At 37.6% G+C, this 22,873-nt stretch overlaps 1 protein-coding gene across 1 annotated transcript in view; it reads left to right on the plus strand.

The window, feature by feature from the left end:
• The window catches only part of LOC120781817 (carcinine transporter-like), a 401,142-nt gene that overhangs the window by 16,599 nt on the left and 361,670 nt on the right, over window positions 1-22,873 (plus strand). Inside the window, exon 4 of the mRNA XM_040114037.1 lies at window positions 9,265-9,435. Within this exon, the coding sequence (XP_039969971.1) occupies window positions 9,265-9,435 (171 nt within the window). The remainder of the gene's footprint in view (window positions 1-9,264; window positions 9,436-22,873) is intronic.

Here is a 22,873-nt window from a genome sequence, read left to right on the forward strand (position 1 = left end):
ATAAATAATTGAAGTAATCCGATGTGTTTGTACCCTATTTATAAAATTTTTTAGAACCCTATATGTAAAATCTGGAGGATGGAGTCATGTGTAGAAGTTCACGCAAGTGAGGAAAGTTCTCTGATCGCCATTCACTTGGGAGTGGCCAGAAACGATTCTTTTACACATGGCTCAAGCAGCTCACTACTTCCGGTCTTTGACCAAGTATCCTCTGGGTAGCCTAAGAACAGCCGTTCGAAGGCGAGCTAAAGTGAGAAGGCGAAACATTCCCTACAAGGGTTGTGCGCTGGGCTTGGGACCCGCCACGTAAAAAAACAATACCAATGAAAATGTTAAAACAGCCTCGGATGAGAGACCCCCCTTTTGATGACGACCATGGCAAACGGAATAAGGACTACGATTTAAGGGCATGCACCTGGAATGTCCGGACCCTTAATTGGGAAGGTGCCGCTGCCCAGCTGGTTGATGTCCTCGCAAAAATAAAGGCTGACATCACCGCCGTCCAAGAAATGCGATGGACGGGACAAGGACAGAGACGAGTAGGTCCTTGTGACATTTACTACAGTGGCCATATAAAGGAGCGCAAGTTTGGTGTTGGATTCGTGGTGGTGGGAGAGAGACTCCGTCGCCGAGTACTATCATTCACTCGGTGAATGAACGTCTAGCATACAATCCGCATCAAAGCGAGGTTCTTCAACATATCGCTGATTTGCGCCCACGCCCCGACGGAAGAGAAGGACGATGTGACCAAAGATGCCTTCTATGAGCGCTTGGAGCGCGCTTATGAGAGCTGCCCCGCCACGATGTCAAAATCGTGCTTGGCGACTCCTAACGCCAGGGTGGGCAAAGAAGGTATATTTGGCACTACGGTCGGTAAATTCAGCCTCCACGACGAAACATCCCCAAATGGGTTGAGGCTGATTGACTTCGCCGGGGCCCGAAATATGGTTATCTGTAGTACTAGATTCCAGCACAAAAAGATTCATCAAGCTACCTGGCTGTCTCCGGGTCGAAAAACTACCAACCAGATCGATCATGTTGTGATAGATGGAAGACACGTCTCCAGTGTTTTAGATGTGCGTGCGCTCCGAGGTCCTAACATCGACTCGAACCACTATATTGTTGCAGCTAAGATTCGCACTCGCCTCTGTGCAGCAAAAAACGCACGCCAACAAACACAAGGAAGGTTCGACGTCGAAAAGCTGCAATCACAACAGACAGCCGAACGATTCTCTACTCGGCTTGCACTCCTGCTCTCTGAGAGCACTCGTCAACAACTCGGTATAAGGGAACTGTGGGACGGCATTTCAAACTCCTTACGTACAGCTGCAACCGAAACCATTGGTTTTCGGAAAGTGCAAAAGAACAGCTGGTACGACGAAGAGTGCCGTGTCGCAGCGCAGAGAAAACAGGCTGCCTACCTCGCAACGTTACGATCGCCCACTACACGTGCGGGATGGGATAGATACCGAGAGTTGAAGAGGGAAGCGAGACGCATTTGCAGGGGCCGACGGACTACCGGCCGAGCTATTCAAACACGGCGGCGAAGAACTAATAGGGAGCATGCATCAGCTTCTTTGTAAAATATGGTCGGACGAGAGCATGCCCAACGATTGGAATTTAAGTGTGCTATGCCCAATCCATAAAAAAGGAGACCCCACAATCTGCGCCAACTATCGTGGGATTAGCCTCCTCAACATCGCATATAAGGTTCTATCGAGCGTATTGTGTGAAAGATTAAAGCCCACCGTCAACAAACTGATTGGACCTTATCAGTGTGGCTTCAGACCTGGAAAATCAACAACCGACCAGATATTCACCATGCGCCAAATCTTGGAAAAGACCCGTGAAAGGAGAATGGACACACACCACCTCTTCGTCGATTTCAAAGCTGCCTTCGACAGCACGAAAAGGAGCTGCCTTTATGCCGCAATGTCTGAATTTGGTATCCCCGCAAAACTAATACGGCTGTGTAAACTGACGTTGAACAACACGAAAAGCTCCGTCAGGATCGGGAAGGACCTCTCCGAGCCGTTCGATACCAAACGAGGTTTCAGACAAGGCGACTCCCTATCGTGCGACTTCTTCAACCTGCTCCTGGAGAAAATAGTTCGAGCTGCAGAACTAAACAGAGAAGGTACCATCTTCTATAAGAGTGTACAGCTGTTGGCGTATGCCGACGATATTGATATCATCGGCCTCAACACCCGCGCCGTTAGTTCTGCTTTCTCTAGGCTGGACAAGGAAGCACAGAAAATGGGTCTGGTAGTGAACGATGGCAAAACGAAATATCTCCTGTCATCAAACAAACAGTCGTCGCACTCGCGACTTGGCTCTCACGTCACTGTTGACAGTCATAACTTTGAAGTTGTAGATAATTTCGTCTATTTAGGAACCAGTATTAACACCACTAATAATGTCAGCCTGGAAATCCAACGCAGGATTGCTCTTGCCAACAGGTGCTACTTCGGACTGAGTAGGCAATTGAAAAGTAAAGTCCTCTCTCGACGAACAAAAGCAAAACTCTATAAGTCGCTCATAATTCCCGTCCTGCTATATGGTGCAGAGGCTTGGGCGATGTCAGCAACCGATGAGTCGACGTTACGAGTTTTCGAGAGAAAAATTCTGCGAAAGATTTATGGTCCTTTGCGCATTGGCCACGGCGAATATCGCATCCGATGGAACGATGAGCTGTACGAGATATATGACGACATTGACATAGTTCAGGGAATTAAAAGACAGCGGCTACGCTGGCTAGGTCATGTTGTCCGGATGGATGAAACTCTCCAGCTCTGAAAGTATTCGAAGCAGCAACACCGCCGCCAGGAAGCAGAGGAAGAGGAAGACCTCCCACTCCGTTGGAAGGACCAAGTGGAGAAGGACCTGGCTTCGCTTGGAATATCCAATTGGCGCCACGCAGCGAAAAGAAGAAACGACTGGCGCGCTGTTGTTAACTCGGCTATAATCGCGTAAGCGGTGTCTACGCCAATTAAGAAGAAGAAGATATGTAAAATCCTTTACACTTTACCTAACCTTCCAACTTCGTTTATTACCTAGGTTTTGTTTTGTACCTTCCTATCAGTTAATTAGGGTTCTGAAATAGGACAATTATGTATGTAAAACTACCTTCTACCTAGATTTACCTACCCATCAGTTAACTAAGGTTGGATTAATTATCCATAGCTTACAATCTTAATTATCCATAATTATCTGTATTAATATTAACAAATAATAACATATCTGGAAGAATTAAGAATACATTTATTATGTGATATAATTACATATATATTATTGTCAAATAAAAAATCTTCCATACAAAAATTTATTTTTGTACGTAGGTTGCTATAAATATTTCTGGCCTAACAATGTAAATAGGCATGTAGGCAATAGATCCATGATTCGTCACCTGTGACGATCTTATAAACGTCTTTTGAAGCACCGCGATCGTATTTTTTCAGATTTCTTTACACCAATCCACACGAGCCTTTTTTGAGCGATTGTCAAATTGTACGGGATCCAACGAGAACAAACCTTTTTTACGGCCAGGTGTTCATGCAATATCGAATGTATGCTGGTGGGAGAAATGCATAGGCATGCCTCTATCTGAAGGTATGTTACATGACGGTCTTGCATTATCAGTTCACGTACGGCATCGATGTTTTCTGGCACAACGGCTGTTTTTGGACGACCTTCACGAAATTCGTCTTTGAACGAGCGTCGGCCACGATTGAATTCGTTGTACCAGTTTTTAACAGTGCTATAGGATAGTGCTTCATAGCCATACAAAAGTTTTAGTTCATCGATGCACTCTTGTCGTGATAATCCACGTCGAAAGTTGTGAAAAATGATCGCACGAAAATGTTCACGAGTTAATTCCATTTTTTGGTCGCGACGACTTTTTTAATTCCCTGTAAATAAAACAATTCACTATTAAATGACAAAACGTTCTGAGTGATCTTACGCTAAAAAATGTCAAACTTTCCAGTGGAAATGTCAGATTGCACCTGGCAACACTTAGTGTTGCCCTAGGCCAGAATATATATAGCAGCCCTCGTATGATCTAATTGTACGATCTGTAAAATTTCCCTGGACACTGTAAATATAAAGGCGTTAATTACAAAAGAGGCATTGTAGAGCTTTTTTTTTATATCTCAGTTATACTTTCTATTTAGACATTGAACTATGTTTAGTTCCTACCTACGTTATTACATATGTTTTGTTTTGAGCCTACCTATCAGTTAATTAGGGGTTTAAAACAGGGTAATTATGTCCTGAAAATTAGTTCCCCTATTATTAATATATAATATAATAAAATACGTATCTGGAAAAATTATGGATTTTTGTTCCTTATTCTTATGTTACGTATTCTTAACATAATTTTCAACTTGTTGTCACAGTTAGTTATATGTCATACCTTACTACTTTTATTGACAGCTCAAATTGGAAGATAACTAATATAGTAACTGATTTGTTTATAATATATTATTTGTACTGTGGTTAATTCTGATTACAATATAAATATACACTTACAAACTGTATATTACATTGCGGAGAAAATTGGTTCGCTATTTAATCAAAAAAGTGATTCACCTCAAATTTTGTGATGATATTTAGCGAAAGTTGCCCATATATGAACTTGATATAGATTGGTCAGTTTGTATGGCAGGTTTTGTTATCCAACCTTCAAAATTTCTGCAACTATTGTAGCGTTCCCTAAAGAATAAACCACGACGAATTTGCATAATATATCTCGCTAACTGAAAAAGTCTCCAATGCAAGCATATGACTCCGACCGTTCAGTTTGTATGGAAGTTATAAGCAATAGTAATCCGATGTGAACAATTTCTTCGGAGGTTACATTATTTCTATGAATAACTCATACCAAATTTCATGAAGATATATCGTCAAACGAGGAAGTTTCCCATGCAAGCATTTGATTCCGATCATTCAGTTTGTATGTAAGTTATATGCTATAGTTAACCGATCTGAACAGTTTCTTCGGAGATTACATTGTTGCCTTAGAAAATAATCGATACCAAATTTCGTGAATATGCATGCAAAAGTTTTCCGTACCAACACTAGATTTCTATCGTTCAGTTTGTATAGCAGCAATATGCTACAGTAAGCCGATCTGAACAATTTCTTTGTATATTAAATTATTATCTTAGAAAATAACCTGTGCCAACTTGTGTGAAGATACATTGTCAAATGTGAAAGTTTTCCATACAAGAACTTGTGTGAAGATACATTGTCAAATGTAAAAGTTTTCCATACAAGAACTTGATTGCGATCGTTCACTTTGTTTGGCAGATATATGTTATAGTGACCGAATATTCGATAAATGAGCAGCTGCTTGAAGAGAAAATGACGTTTGCAAAATTTCAAAACGCTATCTTAAAAACTGAGGGACTAGTTCGTATATATACAGACGGACAGACAGACAGAAGGACATGGCTAAATCGACTCAGCTCAACATACTGATCATTTAAATATATGCTTTATAGGATCTCCGACGCTTCCTTCTGGGTGTTCAAACTTTGTGGCAAATTTAATATCCTCTGTTCAGGGTATAAAAAGTGAAATTTGAGAGACAGAGAAACAGCTGAAAATTTTGAAACAGCATATTTAAGCAATTGAATTCAGTTATTGCTCTTAAAAAAGTGAATGAACATTAAAGTAAATAAAAAAATTGGCATAAGTTTCCTTATTACAATTACGAAAATATTAGGGACAAAATTGATATGCTACTTATACGAAAATGCCTTCGTGCACACTAAAATCCATTGGAGCTTCCACATGCAAAGTAAGAAATAGTTTTATTCGCAATTGAGTAGCTTTTTAATAATATAATAATTTCTTTTCGATTAATTAAAGAAGCATTTTGTTTTTTTTTCTAAATGAAGGAAAATTTCCGCAAAAGCGTGCTAGGAATGGTCATACCTCCTAGATTAAAATTATGCGCAACTCTGTGTTTCATTTCTGACGGTGTTTATCAAACTCCAGTGGAAATGTTTTTAGATTGAGTTGGCGCATCCTACGATATATTTAGTTATTAAAGAGGTTCTAAATATAACACTTGGATCTTGGAAAGACTGGAGTAATGTAATTTCTTGGCTGACTGGTTATCCTCTGCACATATTTTTATTACGCCTTCTCGCTTGGCGGAAACATCTTCAGCCAAAGCACGCAATCCAATTTTTTTTTTAATTTGCTGTTGGATTTTAGTCTAGTTTCAAAGAAGTTGCAGCCTTTCCGACTCAATGCAATTGTTCGCCCTCCTCAACTGAACTCTCCTGGAAGAAGTCGGGCGTTCTTGCATAACTGGAGAGGGCAAGGGCGCGCCTTCAAGGGAACATCGGCGACAGTAGGTGGTACACTCTGCACACCAAATGCTTGCCCGCTTGATGCAACTGCCTCCATTATCTGAATAAACTGGGTCAAGCTTTCTTCCAATAGGCTCAGCGACTGCTCTTGCGACGGTCCACCACCAGTCGCAAGATAAAAAAACTAAGAAAAGTCAAGTTTGAACATATTTTTTAACAATATAAAGTAAAATTTGTTTTGTCATAAACCACTTTTTTTTAATTTTTAATAAATTTGTAAAATTTTACACTTTTTTTTTGGAATTTTTTTAGCTTAACTTGAAGATAAATTATTGAAAAATATGAATCACTTCGAATTTTTTGTATCCGATAGAAATTGCGACCTGCCTCCTGCCCGCCGTCCGACAAATGCACATGCGAGATGCATCGCGTCATTGCTTCCTAAAGGCAGAATATCAAAGATTTCGTATCCAAAAAATTTGTGAATGATGTCTAAATATAATTCTATAAACCCAAGAAATCACTTTAATCACTTATTTCTTTCCCTCCCGAAAAAATCCTCAAAAAAATCGATTTTTTGAAGCATTTAAAGCGGCTCCCCCCTTAAATATCGAAACGAAAAAAAGACTGGCGCGCTGTTGTTACCTCGGCTATAACCACGTGAGCAATGTGTACGCCATTAAAGAAGAAGAAACTGTTTAGCGTTAGCAAAAGTTTAATAATTTTTTAGGAAAACGGTATCAGGAAGCGAAAGAAATAAATAAAACACCTTCAACCTATCGTCTATGAGTGGTAAACATGGTGAGTTATCTCACTTTTTGTATTTTCCAACAAAACCGTTATATAAGCAGTGGGCGAAGTTATCACTCATTTGCACAATTTCGAAGGAGGTGTCAATATTTTTTCTTCAGCGAATTTGGTTAAAGAACAAGGTGGCGCACAAATGGTGCTACAAAAACATGTTCTGTGTGAGTAATCGACTTACTTTTTATTTGGTAAATTAAGATTTAAATCTATTGAAAATTATTTCTTGGGATACCGAAAAAAGGGTGTTTGCAATCTGTCATTTTCGTCCAAAGGGAATGCAGACGGGATTTTTCCGAAACTCCCAATTGTGGAATCACAATGTATCGCAAGAAAGCCGTACCATCGAGATCCGTACGATTGTGTTCAAAAAACAATCTCGGCTGTTGCGTCGTCAATTTAGTCAAAATCGCCACCTATTGGCGCATCGTGGAGTGAGCAGGCTGTTATTTCAACGTATAATTCATGAAGACTTAAACCAGTTTTCGTGCAAAGATCAAATGACAAGCCGGTTAAATTTCTAGATTTGACTATTCGCCAAAAAATTATTGAAATCTCCGAAGAAGACACAAATTTGATAAATTAAACAAACAAAATTGGCTTATATGGAGGGAATGAAATGCAGAAACAATCGACGAGACTTAGCTTCACTCAAAAAAAGTCCCTGTTTGGTTTCATCAAGGTGTAATGTCGAGCCTTATTTTTTTGAAGTAAACGGTGTAACAGTAATTGTCAATGGACACCTGTTATTTAAAAATGTTGAATGAGTTTTTTTAGCCAGAACTGCCCGCAGACGCATCCTTTTCAATAGCGTTTGGTTCCAGCAACTGCACACATAGCCAGACCAGTTATTGTGGAGCTCCAACGAAAAACAAATTAATATCAAGAAACTCTTCCTTCCGTTGGCACACAAAAGCTATATGCTATAGTTAACCGATCTGAACAATTTCTTCGGAGATTACTTTGTTGGCTTAGAAAATAATCTATACCAAATTTCGTGAAGATACCCCGTCAAATGCAAAAGTTTTCCTTACCAGCACTAGTTTCCGATCGTTCGGTATGTATGGCAGCTATATGCTATAGTGAGCCCATCTGAACAATTTTTTCCGATATTACATTATTTCTATGAGCAATAACTCATACCAATTTTCGTGAAGATATATGTATCGTCAAATGAGGAAGTTTCCCATGCAAGCATTTGATTCCGATCATTCAGTTTGTATGGCAGCTATATGATATAGTTAATCGATCTGAACAATTTCTCCGAAGATTGCATTGTTGCATTAGAAAATAATCTGTACCAAATTTCGTGAAGATACGTTGTCAAATGCAAAAGTTTTCTATTCAAGAACTTGACTTCGATCGTTCAGCTTATATGGCAGCTATATGTTATAGTGGTCCGATATCGCCAGTTCCGACAAAAGAGCAGCTTCTTGAAGAGAAAATGACGTCTGCAAATTTTTAAAACGATATCTTAAATACTGAGGGACTAGTTCGTATATATACAGACGGACAGACAGATAGACGGACAGACAGACAGACGGACATGGCTAAATCGACTCAGCTCAACATACTGATCATTTATATATGTATATACTTTATAGGGTCTCCGACGCTTCCTTCTGGGTGTTACAAACTTCGTGACAAACTTAATATACCCTGTTCAGGGTATAATTAGGCCAGTGTGAAAAGCATAGGATTTACATCAATTCACTCAGTTTCCTAATGGTGCTTAATTAGGTGTCACTTGAGGGAGGCCTAATAATATCTTAATTCCTGCCGCTTGCAGTCATTCGTTCTGGTTACCGCCTTTTTCACAATTAATAAACTATAATACATCAAACTCCCCAATTCGGTTATCACATTTAACAACAATGTCAAATATGTTCAGTCAATACTTAACAGAAATAATAATTTGGTCAAATGTAAATCATAATTAGTGGTTTCATATAGTCTCATAAAGTTATAAGTTATAAAGAACCGAAGACATAGCGCAGAGAATTTGTGAAAGTTTTTAAATTGTATGTAATCCAATAACAATTAATTTAAGCTAGTGTAAAGATTTATGATTTCATCTTTTACGATAAGTTAAGACAAGTTGTGATTCCCCTAAATATGTTTTTCTTCTTTGTTTTAGGAAAATTTTGATGGCTACAGTAAATGCTATCGCTATGCTTTTAATTGGACTGGTGTTCTTGATTTAAATTACTATGATATAAATACACCAAATGAAACCTGGTCCTACACAAAGTGTGATTTTGGATGGGAATACAATACATCAGTAGTATCGTCATCAATTGTCATTGATGTAAGTAAAAGATTTAGGAAACGTAAAAATATAAATTAGAAAGATTTATTTAATCAATTTAAAATATAAAATTTAGGAATACTTTGGAGGACTAAAACATGTCCATTAATTAACTCGGTATTATTATTATTAGCTATTCGGTTTGTAAAATAGATCAAAAAGTTTAGCATTACCACGAAAATATTCCATCCAACATCATTTTCATTATCATATGCATTTTTGCTTCTAAATTGATAACTCCTTATTAAAATGTCTTTTTTTTCAATATTATTTTATTTATTGGATCTGCTTTTTTTACAACCTAACAATAAGTTATAAAACCTTAAATCTATTTAAAAACTAGACAGGCTCTAGCAAGTGATTGAGCTGTTATGGTGTTACGTTGCTCTTTAGAACGCAGGCATATCTCTTCTTTTAAGGCGTGTTTGATCGCAGGAAAGTACCGAAGCATTAGCCAAAGGGTTTGGGTGATCTCGTAGTTTAGATATATATTTAATTCTGCTATCTTCTACTTCTTTATTTACCGTAGGAATACCAAGGTCTTTATGGATATTTTCATTACGCAAGTACCATTGTGAACACGTAAATGTTCTAAGCATTTTCGATTGGAACCTTTGTATTATATCAATATTGGTTGCACAGGTCGCACCCCACAGTTGAATGCCATACATCCAAATCGGCTTTATGACCACATTATATAAAAGCACTTTGTTGTTTAGGCTAAGTTTAAAGGTTTTATTTAAAAGCCAATTAAAATTTGCAGCGCTAATCTTCATACATGTTATTTTACTAGAGATTTGTTTTCTCCAAGTGAGCCTTCTATCTATGTAAATACCAAGATAAGTATGTTACTTCGTTCGCTTGGGGTACTAAAATATTGTTTATTTTTACTGCCGGGCACATTTTCGGTCTTAGCGAAAACGTAACATGCTGGCCATTCTTCGACAGAACTCCGCTAATATTCTTGATGCTAAAATGTGGCAATTGTTACGGCTCACTATACCTTTGTCATCTGCAAAAATTGAAGTTAATACATTGTTAGCTGTTGGAAGATCTGCTGTATATATGATGTAAATAGTTGAGCCTAAAACTCTGCAATGTCTGTTTAACATACATTACATATGAAATTTCCTACTTTCACCATAAATTGTCCATTATTTAAATAAGACTCCAATGTTTTATACAATACTTAAGGTAGAATTTTTTATACTCTCGCAACAAAGTTGCTAAGGAGAGTATTATAGTTTTGTTCACATAACGGTTGTTTGTAAGTCCTAAAACTAAAAGAGTCAGATATAGCGTTATATATACCAAAGTGATCAGGGTGATGAGTAGAGTTGAAATCCGGATGTCTGTCTGTCCGTCCGTCCGTGCAAGCTGTAACTTGAGTAAAAATTGAGATATCATGATGTAACTTGGTACAGGTATTTCTTGGCTCCATAAGAAGGTTAAGTTCGAAGACCCCACGCCCACAAAATCGCGAAAACCGAAAACCTATAAAGTGTCATAACTAAACCATAAATAAAGATATTAAAGTGAAATTTGGCACAAAGGATCGCATTAGGGAGGGGCATATTTGGTCGCAATTTTTTTGGAAAAGTGGGCGTGGCCCCGCCCCCTACTAAGTTTTTTGTACACATCTCGGAAACTACTACAGCTATGTCAAACAAACTCTATAGAGTCGTTTCCTTCAGGCATTTCCATATACAGTTCAAAAATGGAAGAAATCGGATAATAACCACGTCCACCTCCCATACAAAGGTTATGTTGAAAATCAATAAAAGTGCGTTAACCGACTAACAAAAAAACGTCAGAAACACTAAATTTTACGGAAGAAATGGAAGAAGGAAGCTGCACCCAGGTTTTTTTTTTTAAATTGATAATGGGCGTGGCGTCGCCCACTTATGGACCAAAAACCATATCTCAGGAACTACTCCACCGATTTCAATGAAATTTGGTATATACTATTTTCTTAACACTCGGATGACATGTACGAAATATGGTCGAAATCGGTTTCCAACCACGCCTTCTTCCAATATAACGATATTTTGAATTCCATTTGATGCCTTCTCTGTATAATATATACATTAGGAACCAATGATGATAGCGGAATAAAACTTTACACAAATACGGTATTTGAAAAATATGTAAATGACGGATAATGAAATCTCGATTATCACTTTATCATGCGAGAGTATAAAATGTTCGGAGACACCCGAACTTAGCCCTTCCTTACTTGTTAATTATTATTATACATATGTATGTTTTGCATTGTAATCTAAACCTGCTAGAAACCTATGACCTAGCGTTCAAAAAACTCCTTAAAATGGAATGGGATAGCGATTCCACGCCTGGCTCAGGAGTGGCCAGGATGGGTGCTCCTTTTAGAAAATGCCCTGGAGTTTAGGCGGTGAAATCTGAGGGGTCTTGCGTGAGTACTGTGAGTGGCCGTGAATTGAGAACGGCTTCAATTCGATTTTATAACGTCGTGAACTATTCGTAATTGAATTTGTAATTTCCAGCTATACGTTGGTAATGGGATATGAAGCTTTTTACAGCTGATTCTCATAAACCGCCCATATGAAGAGCGCTTGGGGGTATAAATTACAAATTGATACCTTGAGGGCGTATTTTTGTACGATGTCGGGCGACACTCGTTTTAGGAAATCCACAAATTGCTTTTCTGTGGCTCGTTGAGCTGCAATGAAAGTTTGAAAGTGGGAGACTTTAACATGGATGCCTTTACCTGGAAAGGCCTAGCAAAATCAACACCTGTTGCGGTTAAAGGCAGAGTGAAATTGCTGCGTTAAGGTGGAAGTGCAAATCGTGCACGTGTAGATGCACTTCTTGATATGAGGCTTACGACGGGGGATATAATACTCCTGGCGTACCATATGTTGCATGAGGCGATGTTCGGCATATAGCATTAAGATGTGGATGTAATTGAGGAATAATGTGGCAAATGGTGACCTCTCTGGAAATATTATGGGGTGGCGTTCGTTGTATGTAGCAAGCCGACCATTGGCACGTAGCAGACCTTTCGTGTCCAGAAATGGGTTTAGAACTAAGAGTGAGCTCTTTTTATCAATCGGCTTCGATTTTCTTAGTAGTGATATATCGCGGCTGAAGTAGCGCTTGTGTATACGCGATTATTGCGACCTTTGCCTTTTGTAACTCTAGGTACGTCACTGTGTTGCATGGCAACTACTCTGAGAGGTCTTGGAAACGATAAAAGTCGTTAAAGGATGTCGGCATCATCCAATAATGTGTGATAGGTGGCGATTTTTCGACTTTCTGGGGCGATAATGTTGCGCATGGGGGATTGTGGCCAAGAATCAGGAGATTCTATCAACCATCGGGGACCATTCCACCAGAGGGTGGTGGTGGCAAGGTGCAGTGGCTTGTACCCTCTTGTATCTAGATCGGCAGGATTGTCAGCACTGGCTACGTGACGCCAAGTGGCTGATCCCACTAAGTCAAGTATTTGAGAAATTCGGTTAGAAACATACGTCTCCAATGCATGTGGTGGTTTTTCCAACCAGGCTAGTACAATTTCGGAATCGGACCACATATATAGTTTGCATTTTGTCATGTTTAAATGCATTTGCACCTGAATAATATTAGTACACAATTTATATAGAGCTCCACCCACTCTTTTATATAAGATAAAAAATCAAGTTTGTTGGTTCTAAAATCATTTAATCAACGATAAGATGAAGTTAATTAAAATGAAAATGTCGACGAATAGGGCGGCGAGAATCCAATTGCAACTTTGCGTCGCTGGCGTTCGAATTGTTGCCGATCGTGGCCGAGTTGTTGTTGCGAAAGTATTAAATATTTGGAGAAAGAAGTAAGCGCGCAGGAACCGATTTGTTGCAATGTAGTGAAGTAAAATTATCGTAGGGTGCTAATGCTGCGCATTGTACAAGCGAAAGTGTTGAACCTGGATTATCGAATTGTATGGATCGAATTGTTGACGTGCAAAGGTATGTGGATACGCGACGAGTGTCTGACGAATTGTGTTCGCTATCCTTTTTCCCATCCTTTTTGTTGAGTGGGTTGATTGATGTAGAAGTGTGGTGAGTTGTGTTGAGTGGTATTGTATTATTAGTGTGGTGACCGCCTGCTGGGTGATATTCACAATTGTGGTGTGATATAGAGTCATCAGCTGTGGTGAATTAAGCTGTCTTATTAGTGTGCGCCAGTTTTTTCGGGTAAAGTGGGTGGATGCTTAACTCATTTAAACATCCTGGGCCCCCTAGGCGAATATTTTGCCTAGTTTTATATATATAATCTGAGACATGTAATTCGGCTTACTGTTGGTGAAGTAGCCGAGTCCGCTGAATATTAGCTGTAAGAACCGATTTTGGTTTTAATAGAAAATTGTATTTTATGTAAGTTGAGATAGTAATTTTTTTTTTGCGTGTTTTGACGACTTATTATTATAGTAAATTTGTAAAATTGTTTGATTTTATTTATTTTAATTTTAATTTATATTATCGGCAATTATTTGCATTTAATTTATTATTGGCTTATGAAGGATAGTAACTCCACGCCTGGCTCAGATATGGCCAGAATGGGTACTCCATAGCCCTGGAGTTAGGGCTGTGCCAATAGAGGGACCTTGCGAGAGAGTGGCCGGTAATTGCGAACGGTTTCACTAGAATTATAATTTTTTAAGTGGGATGTTCATGCTTTACAACAGATTCTCACCAACTACCCTTATGAGGAGCGCTTATGTAGTTTTTTTTATTTATCTATTTTAGAATTTAGGGAACTACTTATTAAGCAATATTTTATGAGAATGTCGATTCTCTATCCCTTTGGGACAATTTTGTTACATATTGTGTTTGAGTACGTATGCATTAATTTGGCAAGTAGTAGCCCGCCACCCCTTTAGGATTTGTTCAGATTTTTTTTTCATTACTGGCGAAAGCCATCCTGCGGGGCCGAAAAGTTGTATGTTCTTTTAATATAGGGACTGTCAGAAGTAACTTAAACTTTGTTTTTAAAACCAATTTGTGGAGTATTAGAAAATTGTGGCTCTAGTGGTGGTCGTACGACGTACCGGCCATTTTTTGATCGAGTAGTTGTGGCTTTAGAGAAGTGCTCACAATACTGATCTTTTATAGTTTTGTTAGTTATTGGAAGTTTTCTTAACGTTTGCATTTCACTTAATTGTGAATTAAGGTATTTGTTTTTATTATACTCAACTTGAGTTGGTATGGTGGTGACCAGTTCTGTAACTAGTCCATTTTGTGTTTCGCTGTGCAGCGTTTGAGATTTTTGTGCCTTTGAACAGCATGGTGTCTCTTGGCAATTTTTAGTATTTGCTTTTGTAATTAAACCCGTGGTTCTTTTTGTATATGCGCTCCTTTGAGGTACGATGGGATATGTGCTGTAATGAAGCATTGTATGATGTCTTTTATGACAATATAAGCAGTTAAATTTGCTTTTGCAATTTTTAAGATTATGTGTATGGGACAAGCAGTTTGTACAGAGTCTTCTTGATCTGACGAAGTTGTTCCTTTCGTTAATGTTTAGTTTTTTAAACTTCTCGCAAGATTTAAGCTTATGCCCTCTTGTGCATAGTTCGCATGACTTATGTTTTCTCTGTTCGGATGTGAACGATTGTATTTTGTTAAAAATTCTATTTGATTTGTTTTTGCTTCTAGCTTGGGGTCTATTGAAGCTTTTATTTTGGTCGTGTTTAATGGGCTTAGTTTTGATTATTTTTTCTTCTAACCTTTCCGCAATTTCATATTGGGTGGTGAGAAAATCTTTCATTTGTTGCCACGTTGGGCACTTTTTCGTGATGAGAGCGATTGCTCCCACAAAAGTAACGAATTTTCCGGTAATGCTGTGGTGCATATGTTTACCAGAATAGGGTCCCAGTTGTCTGTGGGGATGTTCAGTGTCGATAGAACCGACAAACAATTAGAAACAGTGGATTCTAGTTTGATGAATTCTACACTTGTTTCTTTCTTAATTTTTGGCAAGTTCATTAGTGTCGTTACTTGTTTATCGACCAGTATTCTTTCATTTACGTATCTTGCTTTTAGAGCTTCCCAAGCCAAATTGAAATTATCGTCATTAAGAGCGAACTGTTTTGCTATTATGCCTGCTTGACTTTTGGTTGTCAAATGTTTCTGTGTCACATGCGGGCAACTCGAGGTGGATGCCTGAACTTGCCTTTTGACTGTCTATTTGTGGCTGCTCTACTCTACTGTGAGGAGTAGGTGCAATTGCTTTAATGAGCTTTAGTTGATCGGTGATCATAGCTTTTGTTTCTTCGTACTGGTCCAAGCAGTTTTCGTATATTGCGGTAGCAGATAATTTAAATTTTGTGGTAGATCTGAATCGTCAGAATCTACAATGGCGTCATGAGCCGTTTGGAGGCGAGTCCAAAAATTTTTAAGATTTTGGCCTTTTACTTCTAATAACGATTCAGAGTTTTCGTGAATCGGTGAGGAGGCAAATCTAGTGCAGTATCTTATTAAACTGTCACTTTGTGAAATGAAATTAACAACCCGTTTTGAGCGTGTAGCTCCTGCAGGTGTATTTTGATTTTATTATTATTCATTATTTTTACTGTATGGTAAAATATCTGTCAAAATGAGTTAAATTTTTTTCTCAGTATGAACTGAATTCTCTTTTCAATAAATAAGAGTTTATTTCGTATAAACGGGTTATTTGCTTTTTTAAAAATGTCGTTTCTTATTTACTTGCTTAACGATGTTATTTATTATACTCTCGCAACAATGTTGCTAAGGAGAGTATTATAGTTTTGTTCACATAACGGTTGTTTGTAAGTCCTAAAACTAAAAGAGTCAGATATAGGGTTATATATACCAAAGTGATCAGGTTGACGAGTAGAGTCGAAATCCGGATGTCTGTCTGTCCGTCCGTCCGTCTGTCCGTCCGTCCGTGCAAGCTGTAACTTGAGTAAAAATTGAGATATCGTGATGAAACTTGGTACACGTATTCCTTGGCTCCATAAGAAGGTTAAGTTCGAAGATGGGCAAAATCGGCCCACTGCCACGCCCACAAAATGGCGGAAACCGAAAACCTATAAAGTGTCATAACTAAGCCATAAATAAAGATATTAAAGTGAAATTTAGCACAAAGGATCGCATTAGGGAGGGGCATATTTGGACGCAGTTTTTTTGGAAAAGTGGGCGTGGCCCCGCCCCCTACTAAGTTTTTTGTACACATCTCATAAACTACTATAGCTATGTCAACCAAACTCTACAGAGTCGTTTTTTTCAGGCATTTCTATATACAGTTCAAAAATGGAAGAAATCGGATAATAACCACGCCCACCTCCCATACAAAGGTTATGTTGAAAATCACTAAAAGTCCGTTAACCGACTAACAAAAAACGTCAGAAACACTAAATTTTATGGAAAAAATGGCAGAAGAAAGCTGCACCCAGGCTTTTTTTAAAAATTGAAAATGGGCGTGGCCTCGCCCACTTATGGACCAAAAACCATATCTCAGGAACTACTCAACCGATTTGAATGAAATTCGGTATATAATATTTTCTTAACACCCTGATGACACGTACGAAATATGGGTGAAATCGGTTCACAACCACGCTTTCTTCCAATATAACGCTATATCGAATTCTATCTGATGCCTTCTCTGTATAATATATGTATTTATTAGGAACCAATGATGATAGCGGAATAAAACTTTACAAAAATACGGTATTTGAAAAATATATAAATGACGTATAATGAAATCTCGATTATCACTTTATCATGCGAGAGTATAAAATGTTCGGTGACACCCGAAATTAGCCCTTCCTTACTTGTTTTAGTTTTAAATTTGAAAATATCTTTGATTTAATTTATTTATTATTTAGACGATTTATTTTTATCAAACCCGAATTTGAATTTATTAACACTATTTCCGTCCTTATGTTAGTATTTAGGTGCACCCTAATACTTGGACTTGTATATACATACGTATTTTTGGGCAATTGAGAGCTCGTTGAAGAGATCAATGTGCTTTGTGCATAAGTATGTGCTAATGTATATGTATGTACCGAGAATATGCTTTAATGTTTTATGCAATTCTGTTTGGTTTGTTTTTGTTCTTAAGCAATTGAGAGCTCGTTAGAGAGATCAATTCGCTTTATGTATGCAATCCTGCTTGTTTTTGTTTGCCAAAGAACAAGGGGTATTGCCGGATAGTTGCCAATATGGTCTTTGAATATTTGTTTGTACTAATGTGTTCATATGTAATATATGAGATTATGTTTAGTGACAAAGGCAGATTCTTTGCCGTATATTTGTATATAAATATTATAATATAAAAATTTTTTTTTTTCAAAAGGAGAGAGAGATATTGGAACACGGTATTGAAAAAGTTATTTTCTCTTATGTCCATATATGTTCATATGTAAATAAATATGCACTTTTACATAGTATCTATTAGTACATAGATTTTGCGCTTGGCAATTATACATACATATGTATAATGAAATATATAATGAATATATGTATGTTTTCACTAAGTAAATATATATGCATATATGTATGTTAATATAGTTATTTAATTAATTAATAAATTAATATATTATGCCAAACTTTTATCGGTTTTTCCCGCAAATTAAACTTGGACCTTAAAAGTTTGGCAACCGTTTTATAGTGATGTTTAAACGGATTTTGATTACCGATTTTATGACAGTATAAATCAGTAATTTGTTTTTTTTTTTTTTGTTTTTTTTTATACATATATGCATATAACAAATTGAAAAATTGGATTGAATACGCTCACTTTGTTCCTTTAGGGGCTTTTTTGTTATGCATTTATGCTGCCTTCTGCGTTTGTCCCTCTTTCTGTGCTCCAGCTACCACCTTGTGCTGCTGTTTTGTTTGTATGTGCATTCGGGCGATGAGAGTGGGGAAATGAAGACTTCTCGATACTTTTTTGTCAGGTATTTGTATATTTGTTATAATTGTTCGCGCCCGTTTATTCCGTTTATTCCGCTTATTCCGTTTTTGTGTATTTTTGTTGAATTTTATTGTTTTATTGTATTAGGCATTTTTAGATTTTGCGCCTGATATTCTCTCTGTTGTTTTTTTGTTTTTGTTGGAACTGATATTTATGTTTTGATGTTCCTTGTAATTTTTGTGTTTTGAGTTCACCTTTTCAGTATTTACATATGTATACGAATGTATGTATATATATACATATATTTTTAGAGTACTACACTCCACTTTCTTTTGTTTATTATATTTTTTTTTTTATTTTATTTTTTTTTGTTCTGTCACTGCACTTTAGTTTGTTTGGGGCACTGCACTATGTTTTTTTTTTCTTTTGGGTTTTATTCACCACACAATTCGTTTTGGTTTGTTTAATTTTTCAAGTTTTTAATTTTTTATTTATTGTTTCACTAATCCATAGTGCCTCTCACTATGGCTCGAAGGACCATGAATAATATTAGTACACAATTTATATAGAGCTCCACCCACTCTTTTATATAAGATAAAAATGAAAATGTCGACGAATAGGGCGGCGAGAATCCAATTGCAACTTTGCGTCGCTGGCGTTCGAATTGTTGCCGATCGTGGCCGAGTTGTTGTTGCGAAAGTATTAAATATTTGGAGAAAGAAGTAAGCGCGCAGGAACCGATTTGTTGCAATGTAGCGAAGTAAAATTATCGTAGGGTGCTAATGCTGCGCATTGTACAAGCGAAAGTGTTGAACCTGGATTATCGAATTGTATGGATCGAATTGTTGACGTGCAAAGGTATGTGGATACGCGACGAGTGTCTGACGAATTGTGTTCGCTATCCTTTTTCCCATCCTTTTTGTTGAGTGGGTTGATTGATGTAGAAGTGTGGTGAGTTGTGTTGAGTGGTATTGTATTATTAGTGTGGTGACCGCCTGCTGGGTGATATTCACAATTGTGGTGTGATATAGAGTCATCAGCTGTGGTGAATAAGCTGTCTTATTAGTGTGCGCCAGTTTTTTCAGGTAAAAGTGGGTGGATGCTTAACTCATTTAAACATCCTGGGCCCCCTAGGCGAATATTTTGCCTAGTTTTATATATATAATCTGAGACATGTAATTCGGCTTACTGTTGGTGAAGTAGCCGAGTCCGCTGAATATTAGCTGTAAGAACCGATTTTGGTTTTAATAGAAAATTGTATTTTATGTAAGTTGAGATAGTAATTTTTTTTGCGTGTTTTGACGACTTATTATTATAGTAAATTTGTAAAATTGTTTGATTTTATTTATTTTAATTTTAATTTATATTATCGGCAATTATTTGCATTTAATTTATTATTGGCTTATGAAGGATAGTAACTCCACGCCTGGCTCAGATATGGCTAGAATGGGTACTCCATAGCCCTGGAGTTAGGGCTATGCCAATAGAGGGACCTTGCGAGAGAGTGGCCGGTAATTGCGAACGGCTTCACTAGAATTATAATTTTTTAAGTAGGATGTTCATGCTTTACAACAGATTCTCACCAACTACCCTTATGAGGAGCGCTTATGTAGGGACGATAAGAGCGATCTCTCCTTTTGTTAGTTTTTTTTATTTATCTATTTTAGAATTTAGGGAACTACTTATTAAGCAATATTTTATGAGAATGTCGATTCTCTATCCCTTTGGGACAATTTTGTTACATATTGTGTTTGAGTACGTATGCATTAATTTGGCAAGTAGTAGCCCGCCACCGCTTTAGGATTTGTTCAGATTTTTTTTTCATTACTGGCGAAAGCCATCCTGCGGGGCCGAAAAGTTGTATGTTCTTTTAATATAGGGACTGTCAGAAGTAACTTAAACTTTGTTTTTTAAAACCAATTTGTGGAGTATTAGAAAATTGTGGCTCTAGTGGTGGTCGTACGACGTACCGGCCATTTTTGATCGAGTAGTTGTGGCTTTAGAGAAGTGCTCACAATACTGATCTTTTTATAGTTTTGTTAGTTATTGGAAGTTTTCTTAACGTTTGCATTTCACTTAATTGTGAATTAAGGTATTTGTTTTTATTATACTCAACTTGAGTTGGTATGGTGGTGACCAGTTCTGTAACTAGTCCATTTTGTGTTTCGCTGTGCAGCGTTTGAGATTTTGTGCCTTTGAACAGCATGGTGTCTCTTGGCAAGTTTTTTAGTATTTTGGCTTTCGGGATTTGCTTTTGTAATTAAACCCGTGGTTCTTTTTTGTATATGCGCTCCTTTGAGGTGCGATGGGATATGTGCTGTAATGAAGCATTGTATGATGTCTTTTATGACAATATAAGCAGTTAAATTTGCTTTTGCAATTTTAAGATTATGTATGGGACAAGCAGTTTGTACAGAGTCTTCTTGATCTGACAAAGTTGTTCCTTTCGTTAATGTTTAATTTTTAAACTTCTCGCAAGATTTAAGCTTATGCCCTCTTGTGCATAGTTCGCATGACGTATGTTTTCTCTGTTCGGATGTGAACGATTGTATTTTGTTAAAAATTCTATTTGATTTGTTTTTGCTTCTAGCTTGGGGTCTATTGAAGCTTTTATTTTGGTCGTGTTTAATGGGCTTAGTTTTGATTATTTTTTCTTCTAACCTTTCCGCAATTTCATATTGGGTGGTGAGAAAATCTTTCATTTGTTGCCACGTTGGGCACTTTTTTCGTGATGAGAGCGATTGCTCCCACAAAAGTAACGAATTTTCCGGTAATGCTGTGGTGCATATGTTTACCAGAATAGGGTCCCAGCTGTCTGTGGGGATGTTCAGTGTCGATAGAACCGACAAACAATTAGAAACAGTGGATTCTAGTTTGATGAATTCTACACTTGTTTCTTTCTTAATTTTTGGCAAGTTCATTAGTGTCGTTACTTGTTTATCGACCAGTATTCTTTCATTTACGTATCTTGCTTTTAGAGCTTCCCAAGCCAAATTGAAATTATCGTCATTAAGAGCGAACTGTTTTACTATTATGCCTGCTTGACTTTTGGTTGTGTATCTGAGATGATACAATTTTTGTGCTTGTGATAATTTAGGATGGTTTATGTACACGGCCGTGAACATGTCCCGGAAGGACGGCCATTCTTCATAACCTCCGTCAAATGTTTCTGTGTCACATGCGGGCAACTCGAGGTGGATGCCTGAACTTGCCTTTTGACTGTCTATTTGTGGCTGCTCTACTCTACTGTGAGGAGTAGGTGCAATTGCTTTAATGAGCTTTAGTTGATCGGTGATCATAGCTTTGTTTCTTCGTACTGGTCCAAGCAGTTTTCGTATATTGCGGTAGCAGATAATTTAAAATTTTGTGGTAGATCTGAATCGTCAGAATCTACAATGGCGTCATGAGCCGTTTGGAGGCGAGTCCAAAAATTTTTTAAGATTTTGGCCTTTTACTTCTAATAACGATTCAGAGTTTTCGTGAATCGGTGAGGAGGCAAATCTAGTGCAGTATCTTATTAAACTGTCACTTTGTGAAATGAAATTAATAGCCGTTTTGAGCGTGTAGCTCCTGCAGGTGTATTTTGATTTTTATTATTATTCATTATTTTTACTGTATGGTAAAATATCTGTCAAAATGAGTTAAATTTTTCTCAGTATGAACTGAATTCTCTTTTCAATAAATAAGAGTTTATTTCGTATAAACGGGTTATTTGCTTTTTTAAAAATGTCGTTTCTTATTTACTTGCTTAACGATGTTATTTATTATACTCTCGCAACAATGTTGCTAAGGAGAGTATTATAGTTTTGTTCACATAACGGTTGTTTGTAAGTCCTAAAACTAAAAGAGTCAGATATAGGGTTATATATACCAAAGTGATCAGGTTGACGAGTAGAGTCGAAATCCGGATGTCTGTCTGTCCGTCCGTCCGTCTGTCCGTCCGTCTGTCCGTCCGTCCGTGCAAGCTGTAACTTGAGTAAAAATTGAGATATCGTGATGAAACTTGGTACACGTATTCCTTGGCTCCATAAGAAGGTTAAGTTCGAAGATGGGCAAAATCGGCCCACTGCCACGCCCACAAAATGGCGGAAACCGAAAACCTATAAAGTGTCATAACTAAGCCATAAATAAAGATATTAAAGTGAAATTTAGCATAAAGGATCGCATTAGGAGGGGCATATTTGGACGCAGTTTTTGGAAAAGTGGGCGTGGCCCCCCCCCTACTAAGTTTTTGTACATATCTCATAAACTACTATAGCTATGTCAACCAAACTCTACAGAGTCGTTTTTTCAGGCATTTCCATATACAGTTCAAAAATGGAAGAAATCGGATAATAACCACGCCCACCTCCCATACAAAGGTTATGTTGAAAATCACTAAAAGTCCGTTAACCGACTAACAAAAACGTCAGAAACACTAAATTTTACGGAAGAAATGGCAGAAGAAAGCTGCACCCAGGCTTTTTAAAAATTGAAAATGGGCGTGGCCTCGCCCACTTATGGACCAAAACCATATCTCAGGAACTACTAGACCGAT

Source organism: Bactrocera tryoni, unplaced genomic scaffold, assembly GCF_016617805.1.
Source record: "Bactrocera tryoni isolate S06 unplaced genomic scaffold, CSIRO_BtryS06_freeze2 scaffold_7, whole genome shotgun sequence".
NCBI lineage: Eukaryota > Metazoa > Arthropoda > Insecta > Diptera > Tephritidae > Bactrocera > Bactrocera tryoni.